The sequence below is a fragment of the Octopus bimaculoides genome, chromosome 4 (assembly GCF_001194135.2).
Source record: "Octopus bimaculoides isolate UCB-OBI-ISO-001 chromosome 4, ASM119413v2, whole genome shotgun sequence".
Taxonomy (NCBI): domain Eukaryota; kingdom Metazoa; phylum Mollusca; class Cephalopoda; order Octopoda; family Octopodidae; genus Octopus; species Octopus bimaculoides.
Genome location: NC_068984.1, coordinates 81,973,901 through 81,997,016, shown reverse-complemented (window position 1 = coordinate 81,997,016; position 23,116 = coordinate 81,973,901). Strand labels below are relative to the sequence as shown.

Genomic DNA, 23,116 nt, shown 5'->3' with positions numbered 1-23,116 from the left:
AATTTATAAGGAGTGGCTGTGTGGTAAGTAGCTTGCTTACCAACCACATGGTTCTGGGTTCAGTCCCACTGCATGGCACCTTGGGCAAGTGTCTTCTACTATAGCCTCGGGTCGACCAAAGCCTTGTGAGTGGATTTGGTAGATGGAAACTGAAAGAAGCCCGTCGTATATATGTATATGTTTGTGTGTCTGTGTTTGTCCCCCCAACATTGCTTGACAACTGATGCTGGTGTGTTTACGTCCCCCGTAACTTAGCGGTTCGGCAAAAGAGACCAATAGAATAAGTACTAGGCTTCCAAAGAATAAGTCCTGGGGTCGATTAGCTCGACTAAAGGCGGTGCTCCAGCATGGCCGCAGTCAAATGACTGAAACAAGTAAAAGAGTAAATTAACCCTTCCATCTTCAAAAAAAGGAAGGACACACTGGACACACATGGATGAAAAACTATGATGAATGCTTTTGATCACATGTCTGCTCCATCAGGGCTGAACTAGGGGTAAAGAATTACAATTGCAAAAAAAAGGACAACCATAAATTACCTCTGTGTAAAATGGCACATATTCTGGAAGTTGCTGTTTCAGCATTTTATTGGGTTTGAAATATTTTGGCTCACTTACGACATTTCTGTGAAAAGAAAAAAAGCAAAAAAATACTTGGTTAAAAACAATAGATAAGACTGCTGAATCTTCAGAGTTGGATTGCTGGGCCAGAGGTCAAATGTTCAAATTGATGTCAGAAGTATTGCAATCCTGTAACCTATTGAGTTGTTATTGTGCTTCTGGGTCACAACGTGAATGAGTAGGCTTATACAAAAGTGGTGTATTTTAAGAGAATTATGGAAACTCATAATACAATGTTTTCACTTCTTACATACACTTTCTCATGTATTCCTTTACATGAAGGTGAACTGGATTAATGATATTTAAGGGCCTATCCTAGGTACATAGCAAAGCACTGATGATGCAATATGAACCAGTGTTTTTTCTGTTAGCTTTTAAGTTTGATCAGCAGCTGCACTCAAGCAAGGATATAGTCTGGGTCAAATTAGATTTTTATTTGTTTCAGTCATTGAACTGTAGCCATTTATAATGGTGGAACTTGAAGTAGATAAAGCTATGAATAATAGTGTGTAAAATAATGGATTAAAAAAAATCAACCTTGGATCGAAAAATTCAAAGGCTCCCCTTCAACATTGCAACTTAGACATTTCAAGGTTGAAATATTTAGATAACTGGCATTGGCAGAATAATATCTATATTAGAGTAATAGAAACTCATTAAATATTTTCAAAAGCCTCCTATGTTAACATGGGAAAGTGATTTTTATTTACAAGACTTGGAAGGAGTTGTTGGTGCTTAGCCCCAGGAGAGCTCTTACTAAGCAGACCTATGATCAACAGAATTCCGGCCATGACTGCCTCATTTTTTTGTATATCTAGTAGTACCTTATCCTATATATTTTATTTTTTTAATATGTTTGGGTGTGATTTGATGGAGATTTGGTTGCCATGTCTGGCAGGTCAAGTGACCACATAAGACCACCCCTTTGTTGGCTCATAAGTGTTGTAAGTCTACTGGCTGAATGTGTGTGTGTGTGTGTGTGTGTGTGTGTGTGCACACGCATGCACACTAAGTGATTGCAATACCTACCTAATTCTTATCCAAATGGAATATTGATAATGGGAGGGAACTGATAAACACTCTAAGAAAAATGAAATAAAATAATGAAGCAATAATAAAATCTACCTGAACAAATTCACCATAAGTTCCACAAAAGAATGTTGAATTTGTCTGTTAAAAAGAGTGTTCTTTTGTTTCCGAAACTCCACATTCTTCTTGTGGCTGAAGCTTGTTGGGCTGCAAGTAAATGGAAATAATAAAGAAATTTGTTCATCTAAAATAAACAAACCAGGAAAAAAAATGGTTTTATTTCTTAGAAAACAAATGTAGGACCTCTTGAATCAGAATTAGGGGAGCAAGAATGAAGAATATTTAGTTTGTGCTTCATGCAGTCATGTTGAATTGACTTTGGTATAGTTTGAAAAGAATTGGTTGAAAGTGAGTCACATATGAACATTTTTAACACACAAACACATGCATACAATGGAGACAGCTTGTATTATACAAACACACACACATGTGAACAGGGTTTCTATCATGCAGAAATGCATATACTGATAGAGGGTTTTTATCATGCAGACACATACATAGACAGAGGATTTCTTTTGCATACAAGCGAATACATATTGACACACAACTTGTATTTTCCAAATGCATAGGGCAATGGTAGATTCACTTAGTTTCATAGTTCAAATTCCGCAAGGCTACAAAAATCAACTTTTCCGTTCAAACTTCTGGAGTTGATAGAATTAGTTACCAATAAACTACTAGAGTAATATGATCAACAATACTATCCCTCCAAACATTAGCTCTTAAGCAGATGTTATAAACCATGATACAAACATGCACATACACAAACGTTACATACATACGTGCATACATAGATACATATATATCATTATCATCACCATCATCATCATCATTTTGCATCTATATGCCATGCTGGCAAGGGCTGGACAATTTGACAAGATCTGATAGGTCAGAAAACTGTGTTAAGCTCCGTCTGTTTTAGCATGGTTTCTTTGGTTAGTTGCCCTTCCTAGTGCCAACTACTTTACAAAGTATACTGGGTGCATTTTTGTGTCACTGTTTACTAGTGAGGTTGCCAACTAGCTTGCAAGACAAGAGCCCTTGATTGAGCAGGGTGTAGTATTGAGGGAGGTGGCTTAAGACATGTGCTGAGAGGCAAGAGTATGATAAAGGCATAGGAACAGGTGTTTTACTACAGAGGAGATATATAGCTACCCCAGCTGGAATAGGAGATAGTAGTGATGAAGTGTCAGAACATACTCTAAAGGTACAAGAGAATGATTGTGTGGGGTGAGGCTGAGGAACAGGTGAGAGGGATAGAAACAGAGGTGTGAGTAAGCTTGCAAGGGTGAGGACTAAGGATATTGAAGAATATCAGTCATTACAATACCATTGAAACTTGCACTTACGTTACAGCTTCAATCAAGTCAAAGTTAAAACGAATTTTTTCATAGACATCTTGTAGCAGTTTGACTGGTTCTGCTGGCATTTCAGGGATTACAGTTGTAGTATTTTCCAGGCTGAGTGATCCCTCATCGATATTAACAACAATGAGGTCTGTAATCTGAAGTCACAAGCAGAAAGAAATGACAGCAATGAATGTGAACACATGTATAATCATATATACAAAAATAATTATCTACTGCAACTCAAACTCATCCTTCTTCATTTTAATTACATGTGTAAAATTTGATGCCCCTTCATCAGAACATGTGAAGAAATGGGAGATTTAATAAAGCTATTGCTATTGCTTAGATATGTGAGAGAGAGTAGTGACATGTGCAGATTGGCATTTTCATAATAGTAAGTCTGCTTTGTGTAGCTCTTTTCAGTTGCTTAATATTGGTTTCAGTTTATAAATTAGGATAGCCTCTTTGATTCAAAAGTTGCCTGTGTTACGTTCCGAGGTCCCAATGAATACAATAAAGTACCAGGTCTGGTACTTCTGCAGGTGTTTATGGCCAGAAGTGTTTGTACACACATGTTCTTTGATGTGAATGTAGTTTCTTGGTGATGCTTCCAATGTAGGATGCACTGCATTTGCTGTAGACTACCACATATACTATGCAGACCCTCAAACACATTTTTATGTTGTTACCTATTTTTTTAAAAAATGGCTCTACTGCACACATATGCATATGTACACATATACACACTGGGATGCACACACATTTACATGCACATGTATAAATAGGCATAAGACTAATTCTCAGACAAATTCAAGGCAGACCTTGAAGAGTTAGGGCATGTCATTGAAGAGCCATAAATAACAATGAAAGGACTTTGACAAACAACCAATTGATTGTTTAATCATCACATTAAACAATTAAACAAATGTTCAGTTAGTTACTTGGTTAGATATTTAACCAAGTGACAAAATATGAAGAAGTGTTATTGAACCAGTACATCCCGCCAAAAGAATACAAACCCAGAAGATGTTGTTCAGATAAGGAATCTTGGTTTTTTTCAACTCAGTACATCTATCACCTCTATTTCAGTGCAGATCATAACCCCCTCTTAGTTCTGTAAACATAGTATTCGTATTCCATTTTAAAAAACAAACTTAAGTTCACACGAATACCCTTATCGTCACTTATTCATGCACCTATTTACTTTTGTTACATCGTCAATTATTCATTTCTCTAATTTTGTCACAGATTGGCTGACCGAAAATTCTAAGAGTTTTAAATTCTGTCTACTATCAATATGCCATTCCTAACACAGGTATTGCTGTTTCGCGGTTCGTCCAATCATCTCCCCCCCCCACCAGTACCGGCAATCCCTATCCTCTGGCAGCCTTCGGTTGTCTCCCATGAACACGTCTAAAGGCTTAATGCCATCTCCACCCCTACTTAGGGTCTATCTCCTATGTAAGGTTGTGATCATATAGTGCATAAAAATGATGGTGTAGTGTATGCAGGTCGAAGGCTGTTGTTTGTTTATGAATTCTGCCAAATGCGAGCTTTCTTTTCAGGTACATGACGTTGCTGTCCTTCATCCCAGGGTCACACGGGCCCACACCTCCCACACACTCAGGGTTGGCACACTCAACATGGGCACACTGAAAGGTAGGTCTGGTGAGATTGTTGAGATGCTTGGTATCAAGCTGTTGGATCAGGTAATGAAAGTCACAGAGAGGGTTGTAGCCCAACTAATTAGGGAGAGGGTCAGTCTAGACGAGATGCAGTTTGGGTTTATACCAGGGAAAAGCACCACTGATGCTATATTTCTGGTAAGACAGCTGCAGGAGAAATACCTAGACAAAGACAAATCCCTGTACCTGGCTTTCGTTGACATGGAGAAAGCCTTTGGCAGGGTCCTCAAATCACTTATCTGGTGGTCAATGAAGAAACTAGAGATAGATGAATGGTTAGTGAGAGCTGTGCAAGCCATGTACAGGGATGCTGTCAGTAAGGTGAGGGTTAGCAATGAGTACATTGAAGAATTCCAGGTAGAGGTAGGGGTCCACCAAGGTTCAGTCCTCAACCCCCTCCTATTTATCGTAGTCCTCCAGGTAATAACAGAGGAATTCAAGACAGGATGCCCCTGAGAGCTCCTCTATGCTGATGACCTTGCTCTAATTGCTGAGTCACTATCAGAACTAGAGGAGAACATGATGATGATGAGCAGGAGGATATATATATATATATATATATATATATGGTTCAAAATTGTACAAAAAACAGAGACAGTTGAAGGAGCAACAAACAAGGTTGTATTGGTTTCACACTCAGAAAAAATGGAAACTGGATAGAGATTTAATTCTGGCTGCACTGTACATTTTCTCATTTAATGGCTGTCTGCGTGACCTGCAGCAAGTTAAGGAGAATGTGTTTTTCAGTGCATATACTAAATTTAGCTCTGGCCCTCTTGAGGAAATATAAGATGAACATGGCTAACTCATGAGAGCTTTGATTCAGCAGGGTTTATTACAGGCGGTTGGAACCTAGACTATCAGTTTAGTGTGAGTGGTTGAACAGAAAAGAGGACACACTAAACTTTAAAGAGTGCAAAAGAGGACAAAAAAAAAACAGGATCAGATTAGTCTATTAAGCATGCAAGAAAGCAACATAAACTGGAGCATACAACATTCTGAAGAATTGTCATGAGAATAGTCACTTCAAAAGTGTGCTCCATAAGTAGCTCAAAACTAAGAGAAGCCTATCCTAATTTCGAATGTGTTTTAAACAAACCAATAAAAAAGACTCCACATAATCATTTAACTGGTTAGAAATATCAGCCAAATCTCCCTTAAATCATATTGAACTATCTTAAAAAGAAAAGACAAAAGGAAGATACATTGGACAATGAAGGCTTAGATATACAAGTATACTGGATAGTCATGGTTATATTGTCTTTGATAACAAATAGGTTCTATATGGGCAGACCTAAGGTTAAACAATAACAGCAACCTGTTGTATTTATTGCATTACTTACTTGACTGACTGTGTGGAGATGTTTCACATGACAACCCATGATGAATGGCACTGGTGCATCAAGCAGCTCTAGACATAAATGAGGTACAATAGGCACATAGGCATGTTCCCAGAAGAATGGGTGGATAAAAGAACAGAATGTCTGTAAAAAAAAGGAAGTAAATGGAAAATACATAAAGTAATAGATAATAAATGAAATGATCAAAATTGGTAAAGCTTCTTTTTCTTTAACTTTGTGTCTATGTTAAAAATAATTATTGGGGAACAGGCTCTATAGAAGTAGGTGATAGCTTCTTTTACTTAAGTGACCTAATCAGCAGTGGGTGGAGCTATCATCTCTGCTGACAAGGGGATTCTCTCTCTGAGTGAAAGTTAACCCTTTAGCATTCAGATTAATTTGTCAAAAGTAATCCTTATTTATTCACATTAAAAAAAATTTATCTGGTATTATTTTGTAGCTTCAAGATAAGAAAGATGTAATTGTTTATTTTTAGAATGACATTGCAGGGTAGGTGTGAGATGCTGGTTCTGGCCAGTTTGAGCATAAAATGTGTAGAATATCTGGGCCGGATATAGCCGGTTTAAACACTAAAGGGTTAAACTGTAAAATGCATGTGTATGAACTGCAGTGTCTTATGGCAGTGAGACATGGGTAATGAATGCAGAAGTTGTGCAAAGACTGGAAAGAAATGAGGTGAGCATAATCCACTGGATGTGTAATGTTAGTGTGAATGAATGTTAGTGTGTAAGAACACTGGCTATGCTGGTATGGATGTGTAATGATATAATAGGTAAGTGAAGAAGTGCAAGGAGATTAATTTGGAAAGATCCAATGGAAGATGAAGAGAAAAGAAGAAAGACAAGTAGAAGCAGAGAAGGCTGACCTCAGGAAGCTGAACTTTACAAAAGTGATTACAAAGGAATGCAACAAATGGTAGGATGTTCTGTCGGAGATGACACATCCAACCCGTGCAAATATAAATGGTGATAGTGAGGTGATATTCAAAATTGGTAAAATGATGTATAAATGTGGTTGAATCAGTAGAGAGATGGACAAAATGATTTGTAGCATTTAGTTATTATCTCTTATCTTTCAAATTTAAATCCTGCTTAGGATGACTTTACTTTTCATTTCTTTAAGGGTCAACAAAATAAGTACAACTCATGTACTAGAGTTAATTGAACATTAACATATCCTCTTCACTCACAAAATTTTGTGACCTAATGATTATGTTAGAAAACCTAATTATTATTACTGTTGATGTTGTTGATGTTGATGATGATGGTGGTGGTGGTTGTGACAATGATGACAACAATGACAATGATGATGATGATTATCTGCTGTAAAACAGAACCCAGACAATTTTAAATAGACTGATTTTTCATTTAGGAACTTTTGTTGCTAATTTCTCTTTTTTTTGTTCCTTTTCTTTTCAAGAAAAGGATTTGCATTCAAATTTTCTTTACATTTTTATTTTTTAATAGGGTGACAATTTTCAAAATTTGTTGAAAGTTTGGTGTAAACAGAATATATTTATCCTACCTCTGTGATTATGGTCAGTAGACCAAAACTGGATGATGCAAAAACAATCTGTCTTTCAGTTAGAATACATGTTACAATCTTGATGATAGTGTCCAAAGAGAAACAGATGAATACCAAGTTGTAAGGTAGATCGAAGATTGGTAAACTGGCATGACTGGGAGGATGGATAATTATCGTGTGACCAAACAGACATAGACTCTAACAATAAAGAAAAATATTACTTAATGCCATTAGACAGATAACATGAAATATTTTTTTTGTGATTCAATCAGAAGCAAAATAGCACTTGTGACTTTTGCAGGATCTCCAAGACTGGTATATGTGGGGAAGAGAGAAAGAAACCATGACTCATGGCTTGCTGCATCTGAGAGCAATGCTTCAAGATATTAAATTGTCCTCATACCAGAACACTGGTTCAAATGTTTGCAGCAGAGTCAACTTTGTTAAATGTACACAAGGTTTACATGGTGATTTTAAATCAGGAAACAAATTAGGTTTACTCTCCAAGAATAAATAGAGTCCATGTGACAATCTTCCACACAGTTTCCATCAAGCAAATTTCCTTCACAAACCAAGCTGAACCTATGACAGAAGACACTAACTCAAGATACCTTGCAGTAAATGGAACCACATGATAAGAAATCAAACTTCTTAGCCACACAAGATGCTCCCCATATGAACTATCCCTTCTGCTCTGAAGAATTTGACCATGTGTAATGCATATATGGACAAAATCAGTTTGGCTTGGCAGGAATGATTTCTCTTCAAGTTCATCATATGTGAAAATTTCAACTCAGACTCTAAATATGTTTCTTTTATCTGGCATTGTTTAATCGCATATTCCTGATTGAGAAGATTTATAATCAAAGGTAAAAGCATTCCAGCAGTAACCACCCCTATCTTTTTGTATGTCTAGGATTAAATGTGTAGTTCTTGTTTTAAGATGGTAGGGTGCAATGAACGAGAGTGATTTGACTGCTAATTTTAGCAGATTGATTGACTGTACAGCAGCTCCTTCATTGCTGCTGTTGATGATTACTGTTACTGCTATCCAATTTCAGGTCTATTCAGGCTCCCATTTCTTCAACAATTACTTATTTATCACTAAATTATCCAATATGCTCCTACATTTTTAAGATGGTAGGGTATAAGGAAAAAGATCTGGCAGCTATTTCTAACAGTATAAGTGACTATGTAGAGGCTACTTCATTGGTTTATCAATACTGTCAAATGTAATGTGATAGGTGACATAATCCAGAAAAGAATGTCACAGAATGAAATGATAGGGCACTTGTAAAGAGAATATATTGGCCTGCCATTACTGACAAATGTCTGGAGCTGATATACTCTTACTAATCAATCAATCAATCATCAAAACATTATGAACAATTACCACAGACAAAGGGCCAACAGGGGGTATTGGGGTCAGACTGAGTTGCCGGATATATTTCTGAAATTCCCGAGTTTGTTCAGAATGACTGTGTAGGGTTTCCACTCTGTCGATCAGCCTAAAATAAAACAACACAATACTTTAATTATGTACATTGATATTCGTGACACAAAGAAACAAAAACATTCATATCCTGAATGCTAAATACTTGACAAGAAATCATATCCTTCTACTAACATATTTCTCCTAAAAATCACTTGTGTCAACTCAAGTACACTTGACAAGCTAATTAACAATAGATTTCTATCCTCTGTTAATGAAGGTTTATTCTTCAGCCACTTTGTAATACAGAACCCAGCAGTATTTACTATGTTTATTAAACCTTTTGTTTCAAAGATAAGATGTCACTGAGCTCAGAAAGTTTTGTTCTGAAAATTCAAATGTTTATTCAATTACTACTAAATTTTAAGACATTGTTAGTTTATCATAAATTTAAAGAAATACTGATTTCAAATTTTGGCACAAGGTCAGCAATTTCAGGGTTGGGGTTAAGTTGATTACATCAACCCCAGTGCTCAACTGGTACTTATCTTATCGACCATATATATCTGTGCATGTGCATGCATGTGTATCTGTTATTGTCTCCTTGCTACGACTTCGCATAATAGTTGTAAACAGGTGCCACTGTCATGCATCATCCTTTATTTTCCGATTTTCCATAGAAACTTGTCAAGTCATAGGAAAGTAATACTTCAGTTGTAAACAAATGAGGTGCTTGTGACCTTTGGCCAAACATTTTGTCACAAAATACCAGAAATGAATGACATTCATTTACAACAACCATGGTGAATAAAATTTGAAGAAAAGCAACAAAAATTCAATAGGTTATAGCAGTACGTATGTTTCGTACAAACTTCATTTATTCATGTAGTGAGAACACGACATAAAATGTGCAATGAAAATGTACTCCTCAGCTGCATAATGGAATTTCATTTTAGAAAGTCATTTTGTAGATGTGTGCAAAAAACAAGAGTAAGAGAAGAAAAAATACCATTTTGACTGGGCTGTTAATCAACAGTCTAGTGAATCAAACAAGAATTTAATTTCTATATAATCTAATTGGAGGGGTAATAGTAATTTCAATTCAGAAGAAGGTAGATTAAGTAGTAATGGCCAGCAGGTTAGGGGTAAGTCAAGCAAGAGAAAAGAAAAAAAAAATGAAAATGAAAATGGAAGGACAATACCCTAAGGAGTGGTTAGAGAAAATTTAAGGTAAGGGAATTTAGGTCAAGGTATTGGAGAATTATATCTATTCCTCAGTATATTTAGAATAATACAACAAAACACTAAAGTATTAAATTTAAAACCATATGGAACATTAATAGTTAAATTAGAACAAGACAAACATTTATAGTTAAAATAAGATATACATTAATGTGGGGTAGTAGAAGAGAGATATTATTTATAAGTAAAACCATAATATTAATGGCCAAAACCAGAACAAAGAGAAAGTGGGGGAAGAAGGAGGGGTAAAAAAGAAGGAGGAATAAAGTTAGAAAAATAGGACAGAATTAAGAGAATTAAAGCTAAGGTTTTCGAAAAAGTAATATGGTAGAAGAGACTCAGAATTACCTAGAGAAATGTAGGAATATTATCAGTGGCGGGGAAAGGTTAAAAAGTATTCTAAATTTATATTTAAAAGCTATAACTTAAATAAAGTAGTTAATAGTCAGGGAAATGAGAGGAATTAAAATAATGAATTATTAGCAAGATTTACTTTTTAAAATATTTAAAGATGCGAGAGTAACAATGTACACAGAACTCTAAGGTCAGATCTATTGTTAATTAGATTAGGATTATCCTTAAGTTTAAAAATTTCATAAATTTCCATAGAGCACAGTCCACAGCCATATCTACTATTTCTATAGGGTTGTGTTCTCCTGACGAATTCCCATTTAAGATTAAAATCGATACTATTTTCCTTCAATTCCCAAATTTTATTAAATAATGATGTGCTATTGGCTTTATGTTTAAGTTTAAACGAGGAAAAATGATTGTATAATCGCTGTTTAAGGTTGATTGTGCAACCAACATAAATGTAATTATTAGTTGGAGTAGCTACTGTACATTTATAGACCACATTACGGGTTAAACAACGGCCAGTGGACTTTAATTCTACAATTGCAATTAAGGGGCTTATTACCTATATATATATTGCTATGTTGATTATTGATACAAGTATCTAAATTGGTTATATAAATATTGCTGGTTGTATTACTGGATATGCAATTGATATTGTTTGAGCTAGGAAGATTTATCTCATCAACTATGTTAACAGTTGAAGTATTAATATGTTCATTAACATGTGCGTGATTATTGATTGCATTGGTGTTATTAATTGTTTGGTAGTTATTTGTATTGTTATCAATAATAAGACAACTTTTATTTTCAAGGGTCCTAGCTAGTTCAATGTTCTTTTTATTTAACTTATTGATAATAGATCCTATATATATATATATAATTCATTAAAGTAAGTTAAAGATAAAACGTATTGATTTCATAGTAGTTGTAGATTTAGTAATTTAGGTTTTTATATAAAATTTTTATCAATTCGATTTTACATTTAACTTTTGTATGTGGAAGGTGCACAGGTACAATAAATCCTGAAAATGTGCAGAAAACAGATTCCATCAACTGCCAGGGGGAACAAGCTAGAGGTAGTAGATAGCTTCCATTATCTAGGTGACCAGATAATAATAATAATAATAATAATAATAATAATAATAATAATAATAATAATAATAATAATAATAATAAAGTTGACTAACAGTGACAAGCATTCTTTCATCACAGTGAAGTAAGGCTGTTTGGAGATTAAGGTACAGCATTGTGGTATGTAAACAGTGATGGTAGATGTAGTAGAGCTTTCTGAGAAGACAGAACCTACATCTGATTCCAAATTGTCCTCCTGCTGCTGGTGCTGTTGTTGTTCCAGAGATACTGAGCCATCAGTACTCTACAATAGACAATAGAATATAAGTAACATAATTAGATTGAATCTATGGTTTAAATAAATCAAAAAGTTAGCAGAGAATCCTAACAGTCAATGGTAGTTTCTTCACTCTATGTAAACAAAATGCATGTCTTATATTGATTTCAAATTGTGACACAAGGCCAGTAATTTCAGGAGTGGGGGTGGGGGTAAGTTGATTACATCAACCCCAGTATTCAACCGGTACTTATTTTATCAACTCTGAAAGGATGAAAGGCAAAGTCGACCTTGGCAGAGTTTGAACACAGAACATAAAGAACATGGTAATGGTTCAACCAGCTTGCTGTCTTACATGCCTTATACATATTGAGAAACTTAATAAAATATTTTCACATTGGTGGCTGATACAAAGTGACATACTTATAAAGACAAGTACTTATTTTACTTTGTATTATCTTTTCCCCTCTTCCTCTCCTCTGTTTCTACTCCTTCTATCCAGTACTAACCAATACTAATCCCTTTGTTATTCTTTCCACTGCCATCCTCTCACAATAAGTTCTGTTCTTTTCCATCATGGAGCACTCTCTTTTGCTTTGCAAGAAACAAGATGACACCAATAGCACTAATACAACACAAAGCACTGGCAGCCAGTAGACACTGTAAAGCAGTAGGCATTAGGCAGTGCCTCAAACTGTAGAAATCAAGTCAGAAATGAGACATTGAAGGAGGGTGTGGTCCTTTGATGTGTAGAATCCTGATGAACTGTCCTACCCATGTCAACATAGAAAGCACACATAAAACGATGATGATAACAGTGACGGCAGTGATGATGACAATATTTGTGTACTGATGGTAAGACAGCATTCTATTGATTCTATCAATCCTCCACTCTTTTAACAATGATAATACTGGTAATTGTTTCTAACATAAGTTAGACATATAGTGGAAGGGGCTTAGTTAATTACATTAACTCCAATATTTGAATGGCACTAACATCTTTCATTTCTCAATCCATCTTTATATAACTTCTCTACCCCACTCCATATATCCTTGTAAACTTCTAGTTTACTGTTTCTTTGTATTTTCCTATATCACTTCACATCTTTATGACTAATAAAGAAAAAAAATTATCATTAATATAATTATTGATTATAAATATATAAATTAATTAATAATTCTAATTACATTCTGAGGTTTAATATCACTAAGACCAACTTTGTCTTTCATCTTTCTAATATCAATAAAATGAAGTACCATTTAAGTACTGGATTCAGTATAATTGGTTATTTTTGTCCTCCAAATTTTTGGACTCACGCCTTGTGCTAGAAACAGTTATCATCATCATGACCATCATGATCATCACCACTGCAGCATCTTTCATCTTTTCAGAGCCATTAGAATAAGTACTAGTTGAGCATGATGGATCTAATTGACTAGACCTCTCCCCCAAAATTTCAGGCCAGGCAAAATGCTTAGCGGTATTTTGTCCATCTTTATGTTCTGTGTTCAAATTCTCCTGAGGTCAACTTCACCTTTCATCCTTTCAGGGTCGTCATTGTTGTTGTCATCATTGCTCTGAATTGGTAGAATCATTGGCACGCAGGACAAAATGCTTAGCAGCATTTCTTCCAACTCTTTACATTTTGAGTTCAAATTCTAACAAGGTAGATTTTGCCTTTCATCCTACAAGGATTGATAAAATGAAGTACAAGACAATTTAATCAACTAACCTCTCCCCTTGAATTTATAATCTTGTACTTAAGTTAGCAGTGGAGACGTAATGGCCCAGTGGTTAGGGCAGCGGACACGCGTCGGAGGATCGCGGTTTCAATTCTCAGACCGGGTGTTGTGTGTGTTTATTGAGCGAAAACACCTTAAGCTCCACGAGGCTCCGACAGGTGACCCCTGTTGTACTCTTTCGCCCCAACTTTCTCTCACTCTTTCTTCCTATTTCTTGAGTAACGCTGTGATGGACTGGCGTCCCGTCCAGCTGGGGGGAACACATACGCCATAGAAACCGGGAAACCGAGCCCATGAGCCTGGCTAGGCTTTAAAAGGGCGCATAAGAAAAACTTAAGTTAGCAGTCATGATTTCTTTTCATACACCTCAAGATTCCAATCACCTTGCAGTCTGGGCAATTGTTGCTCTCCGACTTCCACTGACTACACTGCCAAATAGGTAAGGACCAGTGAGTACCTGACAACATTCAAGATGTCAGATGCCCAATCTTGATCTTTTCTTGATCTAGGACTGCAGCTCTATCAAAAAGATGAGATGCAGAAAAATGTGCCTTACAAATGGAGACCACCTGGTTCTCCAAGATATATAACAGGAAGTACAACAATGACAACAATGATGATGATGATGGTGGTGGTAGTGGTTTTCGATTTAGACACAAGTTTGGAAATTTGATGGAGCAGGGATTAGTCAGCACCATTGATGCCAGTACATGGCTGGTAACTTTTTTTTTTTTATCAATCCTGGAGAGCTGAAGGGCAAAGTTAACATTGTCAAGTTTTGAACTCAGAACATAAAGAGATGGAATAAATACTACAGGACATTTTGTCCAACACCCTAGCAATTCTGTTATGACAATTACTTGTGAGAGTTTCCCTTAAAGTTGAATGACTTCTAAATTAGTTGAGAATAAAACCAGGATATAAAGATATGACTGATATAAGCAGGATGAGGAGAAATTCTTACAGACTTAGACAAAGTTTACTTACCAAAACAGCTTGATACTCTCGAAAGAATGTTAAGCATGTTGCATATGATCTTTCACCAGTGTAATTGGTTAAAACCAAATAATGGACCGTGTTTTCTTTTGGTTTTTTCTTGTATACTTTTGATCCATCTTAAATATAAAATGAGGAAAGAATGTCAAGAAAAAATATATACACACACATAGCAACACAATCACATAAAAATATGCAGATACATTGTGAGTAGTATAGCATTGGGAGTTGTTCTGAAAATAGGAGGTGTTGAGGTGTTGGTAGGTGGAGGCACATAACTTAGTGGTTAGGGTGTTGGAGTCATGATCATAAGATTGTGGTTTCGATTCCTGGACCAGGCAACGTGTTGTTTTCTTGAGCAAAACACTTCATTTCATGTTGCTCCAATCCACTCAGCTGGCAAAAATGAGTAATCTGGCAAGAGACTGGTATCCCATCCAGGTGGGGAATCTATAAGCCATGGAAACTGGGAAACTGGCCCTTATGAGCTGGCATGTTTCGAGAAGATAACCTTTACTCTTTTTAGGTGTTGAGGTAGGAGATGTAGCGTGGCTCAGGAAAAAGGATGATTACAACTACATCAATGTAGCTGAACTGGATGCTATGTTAAAGGGCATGAACCTAGTGCTGAGATGGGGATTTCAAACTGTTGAGATTCAGACAAATTCTACCATGGTGCTGGGGTGGACAGCATCAGTGATCACCAGAAAAGGATCCATACGAAAGGGGCCACGGAAATGGTGATTAAGCTTTACCTGGGGATTCTGAGAGAGCTAGCTGTTGAGTTCACCAAGAAGCTGATATCACTTCAAGAAGTGACAGGTTCAGAACAGCCCTTTTCTTTCAGGTATGTTGTGAAAGTCAGATATGTGTTTGTGAATGATCGTAGGGTAGTAGTTCTTTCTGGCCAATACTTAGGTAAAGGGCACATGTGGATGCAACTGTTAAGTTTTGCTGGTTCTTGTGACTCAACACTTGGAAGAACTATTGCCGATTGTATCTTGAAGTAACAGCAACTTTTATTTGTGCCTTATAACTAAACACACACACATACACACGAACATGTAGAGACACATGCAGAAGAAAGTTGGATGCACAGGTGTAGACACACACACACACACACACACACACACACAATTCTGCAGATATACGCCTATATGCACCTAAAAATAAATTTGTAATTAATATAATAAAATAGCAATGATATGGTGGCTAGTCTTGAACTCCTATTGAGTGATTCAGGGTAGAGGCAACTTTGAAGAGCCTGTTTTTAAAATCAAAGAAGAAATATAATACAAGGATTACCTCATAACTTTCTCTAGGTCAACAGGTTGATTTGAACATGGCATTTCACTGTAACAAAATACACATCAACACTTTTACAATGCTGATGCTATGTACAGCAGTGAACTATACAATTCTTGGCACTTATTTAACAAGAGTCAAACAGGATCCACGACACTGTCAACAAAATAGAAGTGGTATTTTCTGCCTGTCACATTGTTTCAATAAACTTGAAGTAGTTTCAAGCATGACATTCCTTTAACAAATGATAGAACGATATATAAAACTACTTTCCGCAGTTAAGGGTAATGAAATTTTGAGTGATTATATCTGATTTCTGCAGCAAAAGAGTTAAGACAGAAAACTAAAACTCTTGAAGTCTCAACAAATTCTAGAGCCCATCATCACTGATGGCCTTGCCTGACAATCTTACATTCATAACATAGTAAAAATGGCTTTCCAAGGACTGGCCTTTTCCTTTAGAGCCAGAAAAATTAGTCCAGTGTAACACTTGTGGTCTTGATGACAAATAAAGCTAAATCCTACCAAGACTTGTCTGTCTCTATTTGTTGTAAAAATGAATAAAAAAAAGTAACAGGAGTGATAGACTAACATATTTCTCTCACTGTATAGTCATTCAATCTGGCTTGAACTTCTATTAATATTCCAAGCATTAATTTTATATTTTATTTTCCTTTTATACTGTATTTTGATCACTCTAGGTTAAAACTGGCAAATGCATGGTTCACTGCATTTATAATAGTAAGACTGACAAAGGAGTGTCTATGTGTCTAGGATGAAACACACCACAAGCTATTTTTGTTTAAATGCATTAATCTATTGATTTTGCATCTACAGAGCTATGCACCAACAAAAGATGCATGCACACATACACACACTTTAATATATGCATGTGTGTGATGGACTTCCACACAGTTTCTATCTACCAAATTCTACTTACAAGGCATTGATCAAGCTCAAACTATGGTAAATGACACCAGCCCAAAATGTCATGCAGTGAAATCAAACTCTGAACCAGGTGGTTGGGAAAGGGAATTCTTAAACACAACCTTGCTGGCACCCAATCAAAATGCTTCCACCCACACAACAACAGCAAATGTGAGGAATGTTCCAAACCAGGGTGATTTCTACTTACCTGGAAAGCAAAAGTGAGCAATGTTTTCAATATCAGCAAGCAAACTACTTTGACTGGCATTTTCAGAATTTTGTTCATTATCTACAGATCTTCTCTCTATATTTGATTGGCTGTAGTCTTTGGGGAATATTTGTTGTAGTTTTGGATCTGATACTGTAGTATCTGTGAGAATTTCTTCCACCAGGCATGGATAAAAATGTGTAACAACATTGGATGAAAAATAACTGAGAAGCTTTGGTTCGTATGTCACAGAGAACATATGTAAACTGGTGATACCTTTTTGTGGATAAACCTGAAATAGAAAAATTTATAGGATTGTAATCTAAAGAAAGGAATAATAACAAATCTTTTATGTTTTTGCTATACCAGGTTTTTAAGAAAAAGAAAAGTTAAGTACTGAGGTCAATTTGTTTGACTAAAATTCTTCAAGGTGGTGCCCCAGTATGGCAGCAGACTAATGATTGAAACAAGATAAAAGATAGCTGTCATAACCGTCAAGTGGTGTAAGGCACCAGATTCCAGGTGTAATTCTTTAAACAGAACAATGAATTATCTGGTCCATGAATGCAGGTATGGATTCCAATTCCGGTTCTGGCAACTGTTTTTGGTGCAGGCATAGTTGTGAGGTAAGAAGTTTGTTTCCCAGTCACATGGTTCTGGGTTCAGTTCCTTGGGTAAGTGTCTTCTACTATAGCTCTGGGCCAGCCAAAGCCTTAAGAGTGGATTTGGTAGATGGAAACTGAAAAAAGCTTGTATATCTATGTATATGCTTGACAGTCAGTGTAAGCTTCTCTATTCTCCCACAACTTAGTAATTCTGTAAAAGGACTGTTAGAATAAGTACCAAGTTTAAAAAGATAAGGCCAATGCAGTACCCCAGCAAGGTGGTATCCCAACATGGCTGCAGTCTAATGATTGAAATAAGATTATACATACATATATATTTATATATATATATATATAATCATCATCATCATTTAATGTCTATCTTCCATGCCTGTATATATTTATAGGTGTGTGAGGATGAAGACAGCTGCATAAAGAAGTGTTGATCTCTAAATGTGGAGGGAACCTGAGGGAAGAAGAACCAAGAAAATGAGGGATGAGGTAGTAAGAAACAATCTTCAGATATTGGGACTCATCAGAGGAGATGAGGAAGGACTGAAACCCTCCCAGCAAAGTAAAATTCATGTCTATGACACCTCCTCCTTCTCCCACAACCCATCGATGCTCATCATTGATGTTTTTCAACCCCTACCCCACCCCCATTCTCCCTCATGTGTCTACCTACCAGCACACAAAATGTCCCTGTTAAATCCCTTCCCCTCCACCTCTAGCTTCCACTCTTCTTTCAAAATCTTGTGAATTTACCCACTTACCTACCCTCTCCAATCCATGGTCCATTTCATTACATACACCCCCCTGTGACTTGGGTATATGACCCCTGCCCCCTCTCTGTCTCCTCTCTCTCTTCGTCATCTGAGGTAGCTATGTATTTTTTCAAATGCAAAACACCTTTCTGTCCCTCAACACTACCCATCCCCAGTTGAGGGATCTTATTCTGCAAGTTATATGGTGACTTCACTGCTGCTGATGCACACAGTACACTTTGTAAAGTGGCGAGCTGGCAGAAACGTTAGCACGCCGGGCGAAATGCTTGGCGGTATTTCGTCTGCCACTACGTTCTGAGTTCAAATTCCGCCGAGGTCGACTTTGCCTTTCTTCCTTTCGGGGTCGATTAAATAAGTACCAGTTACGCACTGGGGTCGATATAATCGACTTAATCCGTTTGTCTGTCTTTGTTTATCCCCTATGTGTGTAGCCCCTTGTGGGTAGTAAAGAAATAACACTTTGTAAAGTGGCTGGCATTTGGAAGGGCATCCATCTGTAGAAACCATGCAAAAAAAAAAGATGGCAGAGCTTGGTGTAGTCCTTTGATTTGCCTGTTCTTGTCAAACTGTCCAGCATGGAAAATGGACATTAAAAGATGATGATGATGATGATGATGAAGATGATGATGACAGATAGATAGGATATCTGTCTGTCTGTCTATCCATCTATCTATCTTACTACACGCACACACACATACACACACACACTTTATATTTTTAACATCTGTTGTCCATGCTAGCATGGGTTGAACAGTCTGACTAGAGCTGGCAAGCCGGTGAGGGTGGCTGCACCAGATTCCAGTCTGATTTGGCATGGTTTCTATGGCTGGATGCCCTTCCCAATGCCAACCACTTCATAAAGTGTGCTGGATGCTTTTACATGACACTACACAGATGCTTTTATGTGACGCCACACAGGCACTATTATATATTGCCACACAAGCATTTTCATGTGGTATTGCACAGGCGCTTTTATGTGGCACCACGAAAGGTTCTTTGCACAACCAGAAGCATCGGTCTCACCACTTCTGCTGCGGGGTACGGGTCTCCTTGAGTACAGCTAGGTGCCAGGTGTCTCAGTCCTTTGTCATCTCACCTGAAAAGTTTAGCTTGCTAAGGTTGTTCTTCAGTACTTCATCCCATATCTTCCTAGATCTCCCACTTCCATGTGTTCCATCCACTTTGAGAGATCAGCACTTCTTTATATAGCTGTCAGCATCCATCAGCATCACATGACCAAACCAGTGCAGTCTCTTCTCTTGGACACACCGCAACAATTTCCTCTTATGCCTAACTTCTCTCTCAGAACACTGGCATTCATATACATGTTTATGAATATACATGTTACATGTTTATGAATATACATATACACATATACATGTTTATGAGTGTATCTTTGTGTCTGTATTTGTCCCTGCACCACCACTTAATCACTGATGTTGTTTTGTTTACATCCCTGTAATCTAGCAGTTAGCAGAAGAAGATAGAGTAAGTTCTAAACTTTAAAAAAAAAAACAATAAGTACTGGAATCAATTAGTTTACGTAAAAATCTTTCAATGTGGGGCCCCAGTAAGGCTGCAGTCAAAATACTGAAGCAAGTTTGTTAACAGAAACATGGTAAGTAAAAGATTAAAAGAAAATTTTTATATGTGAATAAAATCATACCTGAGTGTTAAATGGACACAAACCAGTGGTATCATCCGCACCAACTAGTAACATCATTTCAATGAAACTATTTGTTAGTTTTAGCTTTCTTTCATCCATTTTGGAACATCAAATATCTATTTGTAGCAAAGACATATTGCATTATAGTGCGACTGTCTGAAACATCAAAGCAAAAGAAAATAAAAATTTATTATAGTCAAAGATTCACAGTTAAAAACAAAATTCTTCAATTTTTCCAAATGAAAGACATGCATTTTGTTGTTGTTATTATTATTGTTGTTTAGGCCTATTCCAGCCCTAATCAGATAGACCTATGATTAAATATATTCCATGTCTATCCTAATTTTTCAGATCACATTATCCAATATGTCCTTCATTTTTATCAAGAGCACAATTGCTAGCAGGTCAAGTAATCATATAAAGGTTTCCTCTTTGTCTCACATGATATGCAGTTTTGTATGAAGAGGTATGTTATTGGGGAGGATGTTAAATGATGATGATGCTGATGATGGAGGGAATAAAATGAAGTTAAAAGAAGTACACAGTATATATGTATATATGTGTCTGTGTGTGTGTCTCCTTATTGTGACATCATAACTGTCCCTTACTTCCAGTTGACAGTAACGTGTACACTACTGTCTCTGGTGACATTGTGTAGTTATTGGCACAATATTCCAAAACAGGAAGCAGAAAAATTAGTTTCTCATTATGATCTATGGTTATATGATTTAGCGAACTTAATATCAATGACATCTAGAATATATATTCCTTGAATTCATATAGAATTTGTCACAGTTTGCATTCAATGTGATACACAACTTAAGACTGAAAAACAAATGACCAATGTGTGTACTTTGCTCAAAGCAAGTGTTGGCTTAGTCAATATTTCCTTAAGAGAAAGCTTTACTCAAAAATCCTCATGAATCTAATACTTTGAATATAAAACTTTTGGCACTTTGAATGTGATTGAAGTCCACTTCCTAACCACATAGTTTTTAGGTTCAGTCCCACTACATGGCACTTTTGACAAGTGTTATCTGTTATAGAGCTGTGCTGACAAAAGGCTTGTGAAGGGATTTGGCAGGTGGAAACAAAAAGAAGCCTGTTGTGGTTGTGTGTGTGTGTGTGTGTGTGTGTGCGTGCATGCGTTTGTGTGCACGTGTGTGTGTACATGTGCTAATGAATCAAATAATAAAAACAGTAGTGAGTGAATTATTACAAATTAAAAAGAATTGTGTTAATGTACTCAATGTAGGAACATAAAAAGTTAAAAGAAAATATTTATGCAATGAAGAAAGAAAAACATTAATCATTTACTAATATCATTTTAATTATTGGGGCAAGGATGCAAAACAACACCAGATATATTCCAAATCTTTCAGAACTTCATCATCAAAGCTTAGAATTCTCCTTATTTCCTGAAGTAGTATGCGGTGAGTATAGAGTTGTTCCTTAGTACCCATTCCTTCCAGATCCATTCTGTCAAGGGCCCTATTTACGGGTCAAATAGCAAGACCTAGTTACAGGTCAAATAGGTCCTATGACTAAAGCATGCAAAACTTAGAGGAGGGTTGGCCCTTAGTCATGTACCACAGAAGCTCACCTGTATGTGGGGATACTCTGATGTTATGTGAACTAGCACCCTTACCTTATGGCTAAATAGACCCTATGCTTGTTTGAAAAAATGGGACCACAGAAAAGGGGATGTTAAATGATGATGATGATGATATATAAGTTTTTAAAAGGAACTTAAACAACTTTAATTTAATAATGGAGCTAGTTGTTAATAATGTTGTTAATAATAGTGCCTAAAGATAGATAGAAGAGGACTTGAACACAAGGTGGCTGAATGGTTAAAAAGTTTGCTTTAAAATCACGAGGTTCAGGGTTTGAGCCCAGTTTGTGGCAATATTTATCTAAACCTTGTAAGTGAAATAAGGGTCAGAAACTGTTTGGAAGCCTTTTGAATGGATAGTACCAATAATTTAAAGAGTCAGCCATGTCACACACTGTCATACTGATTTTCTGAGAATTACATTAAGAATACATAGATCTGTGGAATACTCAGTCACATTTAAATTAAAATTCTAATAAACAGACCATTCTGGTGATCAAATAACTGGAACACTTATGACTGAAACACACTCTGGCTTTTATTAACAGTAAGTTTTAAATATGTCAGATGATCTAAATTTTTTTAAAAACATGGTGATTTTTCTGCTCCCTCTCCCTTTCAATTCTCACAACATACTAGGGGGACCCTTCTCTTCCCCTATGAAAAACACTACTGAAATGTTTCCTGGATGTAAATATGTAGAATTATAACTGAAGACTAAGCGTCCATTTGCAAGTAAGTTTTAAATTTATATATATATATATATATATATATTACTCTTTACTCTTTTACTTGTTTCAGTCATTTGACTGCGGCCATGCTGGAGCACCACCTTTAGTTGAGCAAATCGATCCTGGGACTTATTCTTTGTAAGCTTAGTACTTATTCTATCAGTCTCTTTTGCCGAACCGCTAAGTGACGGGGATACAAACACACAAGCAATGCTAGGGGGACAAACACAAACACACACACATATATATATACATATATACGACGGGCTTCTTTCAGTTTCCGTCTACCAAATCCACTCACAAGGCTTTGGTCGGCCCGAGGCTATAGTAGAAGACACCCAAGGTGCCACGCAGTGGGACTGAACCTGGGACCATGTGGTTGGTAAGCAAGCTACTTACCACACAGCCACTCCTGCGCCATATATATATGTATATATATATATATGTATATATATATATATATATGTATATATATATCTATAGCTATAGTATAGCTCGGTTTGTGAGTGTGTGTGTGTGTGTGTGTGT

The 23,116-nt window shown here is 36.4% G+C and overlaps 1 protein-coding gene across 5 annotated transcripts in view; it reads right to left on the bottom strand.

The window, feature by feature from the left end:
- LOC106882353 (DENN domain-containing protein 3) overlaps positions 1-23,116 on the bottom strand; it is a 60,081-nt gene that overhangs the window by 31,016 nt on the left and 5,949 nt on the right. For 4 of the 5 annotated variants that reach the window (XM_014933002.2, XM_014933001.2, XM_014933003.2 and 1 more), the window contains 10 exons: positions 20,243-20,398; positions 17,187-17,478; positions 14,738-14,865; positions 11,847-12,034; positions 9,022-9,136; positions 7,629-7,826; positions 6,087-6,227; positions 3,059-3,213; positions 1,746-1,856; positions 540-624 (listed from right to left, as the gene is read on the bottom strand). In XM_014933002.2, the coding sequence (XP_014788488.1) occupies positions 540-624; positions 1,746-1,856; positions 3,059-3,213; positions 6,087-6,227; positions 7,629-7,826; positions 9,022-9,136; positions 11,847-12,034; positions 14,738-14,865; positions 17,187-17,478; positions 20,243-20,341 (1,512 nt within the window). In that variant the 5' untranslated portion in view covers positions 20,342-20,398. Of the gene's footprint in view, positions 1-539; positions 625-1,745; positions 1,857-3,058; positions 3,214-6,086; positions 6,228-7,628; positions 7,827-9,021; positions 9,137-11,846; positions 12,035-14,737; positions 14,868-17,186; positions 17,479-20,242; positions 20,399-23,116 lie in introns of those variants that run through there. The other variant, XM_014933006.2, reaches the window with a different exon arrangement.